Source organism: Chinchilla lanigera, unplaced genomic scaffold, assembly GCF_000276665.1.
Source record: "Chinchilla lanigera isolate Chin_1 unplaced genomic scaffold, ChiLan1.0 scaffold00042, whole genome shotgun sequence".
In the NCBI taxonomy this organism is placed as follows: domain Eukaryota; kingdom Metazoa; phylum Chordata; class Mammalia; order Rodentia; family Chinchillidae; genus Chinchilla; species Chinchilla lanigera.
In genome coordinates, this window is record NW_004955443.1 from 10,641,932 (window position 1) to 10,651,049 (window position 9,118).

The 9,118-nt window shown below is 35.4% G+C and overlaps 1 protein-coding gene across 5 annotated transcripts in view; it reads left to right on the forward strand.

The window, feature by feature from the left end:
- The window catches only part of Arap2 (ArfGAP with RhoGAP domain, ankyrin repeat and PH domain 2), a 181,567-nt gene that overhangs the window by 104,169 nt on the left and 68,280 nt on the right, over positions 1–9,118 (forward strand). For all 5 annotated transcript variants that reach the window (XM_005392016.2, XM_005392019.2, XM_005392018.2 and 2 more), the window contains exons 18-19: positions 93–291; positions 472–535. In XM_005392016.2, the coding sequence (XP_005392073.1) occupies positions 93–291; positions 472–535 (263 nt within the window). The remainder of the gene's footprint in view (positions 1–92; positions 292–471; positions 536–9,118) is intronic.

The window sequence follows — 9,118 nt, forward strand, 5'->3', positions numbered from 1 at the left end:
AAGATTTTTTTTAACTTTTGTCATATCTATAGATAGGGAAGGAGTTTCCAAGTTTCACTGTCTTTATTATTTTTCTGTATTTGTTTTAACAGCATTTTGTTCCCTTTGTTGCTGAAAACTTAACAGAAGCTGATTATGATCTGATCGGTCAACTCTTCTACAAAGACTGCCATGCCCTGGATCAGTGGAGGAAAGGCTGGTTTGCTATGGATAAATCTAGTTTGCGTTTTTGCCTTCACATGCAAGAAGCTCAAGAAGATAGAATGCATTTAAGACGACTGCAAGAGCTAAGTAAGATGTGTTTTCTAACCCCCTTTCGGGTATAATTCTATACTGGGTACAATAATGTTAGCTTTTATATCAAGTTATAATAGTTTATGGCTGAATTTACATCTAAGTAGTAGTGATAGCTGTGTCTTTCTCAATAACATTTAAAAAGTACCTTTATGCTTTTTTTAAAAATCCCTTCAGCAACCAGCACAATGGTTCAAAATGGGGAAAAGCTGGATGTCTTATTCCTGGTAGAAAAAGGGAGGTAAGTGCCTTTCTGCTTTTTAATCTTTTATCTCAACAAATCTGGGGAATGAGATACAGTATTTGGGTTGTTTTCTTAAAAAAGAAGCCAATATTTTACACTTTTGGAAGAATTTTCTGAATTATATAACTATGAACTTTCTTTGTAGAAAGATTATACTGATGAAGTCTGCATATTTTTATACTTTTTTTAATCACAAACGACAATCAGTATTTGTAATTTTCTATAGAGCTAAATTTCTTTGAGACATTTATGCTCAAGTAGTTTGATAGTTCTAAACTTACTTTCAGTGTAGGTATAATACATGTAAATAATACCTTGAGTTCATCTGTGCACATAGGTGATACGTAGCTAGAACTTTATTTCTTGAAGTCATTCAGTTTTTCAGGAACTATTAATTTACTGTACTTTAGGTCTCTCATCGTTATTGGGGATACAGTGAATAAAATACAATTTCCTTGCCCTCGTGAAGATATGGACAAAAAGTAATTATGTTATATTTGTGCATCAGTTTAAATCCTAGAAATGAAAAACAAGCGAAATATAGAGTGCCTGGCACAGTAGTCTGTTTTAGCTAGGATGACAAACAAAGGAATCTTTAATAAAATACCTGCATAAAGTGAAGAAGCAAACTCTGCAGCTATTCAGATGCTATGGTTGAGCCATGAGGTCAACGGTAGCTGAAGACCCTGAGAGAGTTTTGTGCTTCAAATGTGCAAGGTCTTCAGAGAATGTGCTGTATCAGATGGGAGGAAATGATCTCAGGGGTATCCCAGGCTAGATCACAGAGGCCTTTAGAGGTCATGATGTGTACATACTTCAGTTTGATTCTAAATTTGATGGGAAGCTGCTCAGGTTGAAAGCTGGGAAGTTTAGTGATCTCATTTGTGTTTTTAAAGATTACTCTGAATCCAGATGAATGTGTTTTTAAGACAGGAGTCAACCTGGAGGTCTAGTTGTAAGGGTTTAAACAGAGGCCAGTGAACAGTTGGGTGACCTGAGAAATAGTGGTGAGGAGGGCTTGCATCTACTGTAAAAGAAAAAAAAAGTCATCGGGATCTGTTGATGAATTAGATCAGTGTAGGATTAAGTATGGGCCCCAAGTTTGGGGCCTGAATAATTTTATGAAGGATTGTGTTGTTTTTTTCAGATAACAAGTACATGAAGAATAGTGGTAGAATCAATAAGTTTAGGACAGTAAATCAAGAATTTCTCTTCGGGAACAGTATTTTTGGAAGCATCTGTTTGACAGCAAAGAGAAGTGATGGGTAGCAGTTAGATATGCAGATTGTGAATTCAGTGAAATGGCTACACCTGGAACTAGAAATGTGGCCCGCATCAGCAAGCACCATTATTTAGCCAAAGAATTGGATGGGTGCACTGAAGATAATGAGTGTAGTAGGGAAAGAGAGCTTTAATGTAGCCAAAGACCTCCGGTATTTAAAGGACAAGAAGAGAGGATGATCAGGAAAATAACCTAACAGTGAGCAGCCGTGGACATATCAGAACAATTAAAGAGGCACTGTTTCTTGAATAAATTGTTTTTTTTTTTTTCCTTTTCTTACCATTTTGGTAAAACAAAAAAGTCTCATTACAGTGTTTTAGGACAGAGCTTTGTAGCTCTGGATAACTTTTTAAAATATATACACACATGATATAAAAATACAGGGAAATTAGCCTTTGTCTTTATTTTTCTTGTTAGGGACAAGAAGTAATGGCTTTCCACAGTTGTTTGAACCCGTCTTCATAAAACTTCAACAGCGTTAGAGAGCAAAGCACAGTGCCAATTAGATGTTTCTGTTAAAGTGAGTTGTTTTGAACTTACAAGCACAATTAGGACTTTTCATTTGTACTTATTTCTTGGATTATGATGGTTAGTGATGCTTTAAATTCTGGTTTTTATATAACAAGATGGTTTCATTAAACTACCAGAGTGCTTTTAATTATATTTTCAGAAAGGCAGTATTGTGTATGCATAGGTATCAGAATGGCATTATAGTACAATGTTTGTAGTTGTCTGTTGATATTTGTGGAAGGCTTGCTGCTTGCTACTTCCTTGACAGGAAAAAAATTCACAATGCAGATGTGGCATCTGTGCTTACAGAACTCATGCTCTTAAATGGCCAAGTATCAACTTGATGGTCCAATTTATTTTGTCATTTTTTTATTACTTCTCAGATTACTATAGCCAAGTTGCTTTTCTACCATTTTTAGCCTATGAAGGTTGTGACCAGTGGTACATAGGCTTTAATTGAGAAGTTAGTAAACATGACTTAAAAGAATTGTTCAGCTTGATGGATTTTATTTAGTGCTTACTGTATGTGGCAGGTATTCCCTCATTACTGAAAGATACGGGATCCAGAAGACTACATGTTTTGGTATTTTGTATGTATTGATGTTTTTCTGGACTGTAGGGCTTGCGGGTGAAATCCATGTGTAATAGTTACTTTCCAAGTTCCTGGAATACTGGATAACTAATCTGATTCCTAAATAATAATCATGTTGTGTTTTTATAATAACTTAAAAACTTTTTAAAATCTATATGGTACTAGCAAGTTCATTTGAAAGTGTTTTTTGGTGGTGGTTGTTTTGTTTTTGAAAGAGAAGCGTAAGGAAGGAGCCAGAATGAAAGCAAAGAAATGTGGGGAATAAATATTAGCAGAGTATTCCCTTAAATCTCCCTGGATAGCAGTCCTGTCACAGAAAACAGTTAAAAGCATGTGTTCACTGCACACTTGCTGTAGTTTACTTTTCTGCTTTCTCTAAATCAGAAGTAACTTGATGTTATTAGTGACAATGATGACAGTGCATAAAATTTACTGTTTGTCAGGCAGTATTTTTAAGTATTTAAACAGCCTTCCAGTCCCCATATGGTGTTGAAAATTACTTTATTTATTTATTTTTTTGTTTGGTTTTGGTGTTTTGAGATAAGATCTCACCATGTAGTTCAGGCTGGTCTTGAAGTCACTGTGTAACCCAGGCGGACCTCAAGCTCTAGGCAGTGCTCCTGCCTCCGCCTCTCCCAGGTGCTGGGAATGCAGGTATGTGCCACCATGCCCAGAAAGATTTACTTTTTTGAAATCAGAGTACATTAAATTCAATGACTTTAAAGTTTTTTGTTTCAAAAACAAGTGGTGGATGTTAATTTACTAATATGTTTGCGTAGGTCATTCTTAAGAATCAGATCAACAAATAGTAGATAACCAAGAATCTGGTTGTAAAACATAAACTACTAGTATTTAAGATTATCCATTTATTAAAAATGAAATGTTCACTATAAAACTTTCATTAATGGTAGAAATGTACATATAGTTTCCACCTACTTAAAGGTGGAATAAATGTGAATCAAGGTAAATAATTGAATCGAGGTAAATAATGTGAATCAAGTAAAGAATCAGTCCAATAGATGGTGAATATAGCAGGTTCTAAACCCTGACAGAACAACTTTCAGTGTTCCCAGGAAGTGGCACCTTGTGTGGTTTGAGTAAGGTCCTGCATTTACTTTTTAAATTTATGCACATACTATTTATGCGCACATATATACATATGTATGTATTATGCAAATACATAACTTCAAGCAGGGAATAGTGGAAAAGGAGCAGATTTGAGGTGGAGCTTGGAAGATGATGTTTAGTTTTAGCCATACTTAATATGAAGTGCTTTAAAGACGACTGCAGAGAAATTGCTAGGAGAAGGTTATTTCTAAGAATTGGATATTTGCAAAAAGTTAATGGGGTGGAGATATAGATTCTGGAATTACAAGCACATAGAAGGAAGAAGGTAAAATTCTTTTTAAAGTCTGTATTGTGAGAAGGGAAAAAGTAATGTGTTGGAGACTTGATGATTGCATATTATTTTGATGCAGGAGGGAGTTGGCAAGGAGGAGTTGCTGCCTGTTAAGCCAGTGACCCAGGCAGGAAACCAACAGAGAGTGGCCTCCCAAAGCCCCGGAAGAGTAAGGCTGTGCATTGCATAGCAGCAGGGATGTATGTTTTAAGAAATGCATCAGTAGGCAATTTCATCATTGTGTAAACATCAGAGAGTGGCTAACAAAACCCTAAATATGGTATGTCCTTCACACTGTGTGTGTGTGTGTGTGTGTGTGTGTGTGTGTGTGTGTGTGTTAAGCCTATAGCTCCTCGGGCCATAAAGAAGTGTTATGATGGAGTCCATCTAGTTACTTCAAGGAGAGTGAAAGTAATCACATAGGTATTTATCAGATTCAGGTTGGAAACTGCCTAAAAGTAAGAACAGCTGGTGAGAACAGTGTGTGGAGCATGTCTGCAGGTTAATAGGACTAGTGAGGTAAGATACTGGACCCAGAAAGTGAATGCATGTACAGTGTGCTTTAAGGTAGCTTGGACTTTTGCATGTTTACAGATACCTGAAATGGGAGATATTGAAGGAATAAAAAAAAGGATAAGATGGAGACAGAGTCAGCTGTAACATCATGTAAAGAGGAATTGATGGATGGTGTTAGACATTGGTAGCTCTCTGAATCTGGTAAGGGATTTTTGGGAGATGCTAGTTTGATAGTTTACGGGTTCTTTGTGAATAGGAGATAAAGATGATTCGAGAGCCCTTGACCTGGGTGGCTCTGAATGTGCAGTCATTTACTGGAGGAGGGAACGTGTACTTCTCTTCAAGTACACAAACACCACTGGTTAATTGTAGCTGTGATCATGAAAGAGCTGTTTCCGTACCATACCAAAATAATCAAATTTCATTGCACTGCTCTGTCTTCATCTGTCCTTAGGCCCTTGGGAAATAATGACTGTAAGCTAAAGTAGATTACAGTAGACTTATCAATGACAGATAAAACTGTGGCTTTTGAAAATAAAACAACTTCCAATTATTCATGTTGATCGCATACAGAGATAGTGTGAATAAGTGAAAGAGAAACCAACCAGCTATAGATTTTAATCTTTATTTTTTGTTAGTATTAGCTTGAACAAGAATTTAATAAATTTAGTGAAACAATTTCATATTTTTTCTCTATTCTTGTGTACATTTGATTAAAGTGCTAAAAGAATATATATATACATATATATACATACATATATATATATGTTAAAGGCAAGAAGAAAGAATTTCCTCAACTGGAAAGGTTCATAAATTGAGAATCATCCACTGTATATACTCTGGTTAAATAAATATTTGAGTCTTCATAGTAATTTTCTCTATATGCAGAGCATGAGTGTTTTATGACAGAAAAATATTGCAATAATATTTTCCACACACAGAGCATTTTTGCTCTAACCAGAAGGTGTTGCAGATGGTGTCGCTTTAAAGTGTATCCTTTGTATTCTTTAAAAAATTATTTTGGGAAATAAAGCTTTCTTGATTACACTTAAGGGTTTCTGGCATGTTATTTGAAGATGTTGTTGGGACTTAAGATTCTCTGCTTTGTGTTTAAGCCTTAATAAGGATTTCTTTGTTATAAAAATTTGAATATTGTAAGTTAGTGATCATTCTGACTCAGCAGGACAGTAGGGATTTTCCTGGACACTAGATTATATCCTCCCTTCAGCTAAAAAGTTCAGTGGATTCCAACATCCATTTCTCACAATTTGAAAACTATTTCTGCGATTTCACTCACACTCTCCATGTGTCTCTTTCTAATAATAAGCTACTGTGTGCACCACTTTCCCATTCCATACCTGCATACCACGTTCCTTAGCTCACACCTATTATTAAGCTTTTGTTAAGAAGGTGAGTCTTATAACAAATATAGTCACAAATAACTCAGCAATGTTATCAGAAATAGAAAATACGGTGTGTTTGTTTTGGTGGTGGTTTTGTCTGTTTGCTTTAGTTTCTTTGGTTGACTTGTAGTAAAACACATTGCACTTGACTGGCTCCCAAGGCTGACTGCATTTCAGTTTTAATTGCAAAGTCTAGACGTAAGGAAGCTAATGTTGGGGAGTAAACATCATTTTATCAAGCTATTCCACAATTATGGAAGACACTACTTTTCTATGAGTCTTTCTATTGTATCACCTTATTCCATATGACTTTTTATCCTCCTTTGAATTCTGTTTAATAGGAGCTGATCCGTTAGCAATGCTCCTGAGGTGGAATTATTTTAAAGTAGTTTCTAAATCATGCATATAATTGCAAATTAAACAGTAGCCAATTGCTCACAATATCAGCTTGACTGCTTTTGTAACTTTCTGATGATTTAATTCTTAGAGATGGTTTAATCTGAGTGTTGCCAAGGCAAACAAGAGATTCTCACCTCTCACCACAAAAGGACTAGACAAACTTATAAAGTGATTTTAAAGAAAATTATAAGGAAAAGAATGTATAGAACTTTAACAAAAAGGATTCATATTATTTGTATATATTATTAGGTTCAAAGATTGTTTGATTTAATTCAACATATCTCTATATACCAGGTTATGAAGAAAATTACACAAAAGAATGAAAAGGTCTCATCAAGATATGAGATCAGGATTTTTTGTTATTATTGAAGAGGAGTATGTTTAACTTGGTCTAGAACTGGAGGTGGGACTTCAGTAGGAAGAAATGAAGGGGTGGAGAGACCAGGTATTCTAAAAGGTAGAAATCGTTGGTTCAAGAAGCAGCATGAACCTTTGCCATCCAGGTTGGCCTTAGCTTTAGAGCTTAAAGATAAAGCGTGAGCCAGAGGGCTTGGAAAGATCAATAGATACCATATTACATTTTCATCAGAGTTAATTCACAATTTAACTTGTTCCAGGGATAATTATAAGCATTTTATGAGGGCATAGAGGACTTATTTTTTAAAAGTTAAAACATATTAAAAGTTACTGTCGAAAGTAAGAGTTTGTTTTCATTCTGTAGTCAGAGGAGCACCAATAAAGGCTTGGAGCAGATTTGTAACAGGACTGTCACACCTCTCCTGCTTGTCTCTGATACCATGTAGAGATGAATAAAAAAATGGAACTTATCTTAAATTTTTGGGACTATTTACTGAACTCCTGTCTTCAGAATTAACTATAGTAATATCTCCTCCTTCATTATTCCTGGGACACAGTCTGTGTATCTACATATTTTCTTAATAGTAGATATTTATCTTTTTAACTAAAATTTCATCTCTGTGCTTCAATTTCTTGTCAGAGGGAGTAAAACAAAATACTTCCTCTCTAAACTGAAATGCAGATAATATATGGGCTCAGTGCTAAGTACAGTGTACTGGAGTCTCATTTCTGGGCAAAAATGGATAACTGGGATGGTCCATGACCCCCCCAATTAAAGAACTGAGAAAACTTGAAAAAATATATGAAACAACTCGTTTCAGACTTCGTACTTACAAGCTTTCAGAATTGTGTTTATCCAGAGAGGAAAAGCAAATAAGGTAAGTCTTAAGATAGCCTTGACTTTATCTGCAGGTACTCATAGCCCATGGCATTAAATATTAGTGTGCTGAAGCTATGGAATGATTAAGAAATGTGGTATAAATAAAAACTTTTGATATACTAAAAGACATATTGCCATTCACCAATCTCAGAGTTTTCTAAATACAAAAATACTTTCCCTCAATTGGAACACACTTATCCCATCATTCTTGGCAGTGTCTTTTACTGTAATAAGTTTTTCTTTAAAGCACCCTCTGTATTTTTAGTTACAAGGCGAGATTGGCACAATATATTTTTAAAAGTGGGACACAGTATATATCTGTGCAAAGAAATGTACTTTAAATATAAAGACAGACTGTTTACAAGAAAAAAAGAGAAATACCATACAGATCATATGTATGTTGGAGCAGCCATATTAATTGTGTATCAGTAGATTTCAGGGCAAGCCTTATTGTCAGAGAAAATGTGAGACATTTTCTAGTAATAAAAGTGTCAGTTTTGAAAAAGATATACTAATCTTAAATATATATGTACCTAATAATTAAGCTTCAGAATATATGAATTAGTAAGTGAGAAAACCAAAGGAACAATAAACAATTACATAATTATGGGTGGGGATGTCAGCTTTTGGGTGTCATAAACTACTGGGATAAGGAGACCGAAAAATCGGTATGGATAGATGAGATTGAGAAATTGGTGAATGTTTAGATTTTTAAAAAAATTATTACAGTAAAAGACACATTGCCATCAGTCCCTCTCAGAATCCTCCCCCTTGCTTTGAACACACTTATCCTACACTTTTTTTTTGTCTTTTATTTTGAGACAGAGTCCTGCTATACAGTTCAGGCTGGCCTTGACATCACTTTGTAGACCAGGCTGGTCTTGAACTTGCAATGATCCTTGTGCCTCAGCCTCGAGTGCTGGGATTACAGGCATACACCACCACACCCGGCTCTTGCCACTTTCTGAAGCAGTGCTGAAAGTCCTCTTGTATGAACACCTTTAATTGCACTGTCAGGGCTGCCTCAGTGTCCTGAATCAGTTCAAAATGTTTCCTTCCATGCGTATTCTGACTTAGGGGAAGATCTTCAAGTTGCGTGGTTTCAGGCGCACAGTAACGTAGATGAGGGCACAAAAATTTTTTTTGAGACTGCTTTTCTGTCAGATGACAATAAACAGCACTTACCCTATTTTTATCACACTTCACAAATACCAATTTTAACAAGGATATGAATGAATCTTA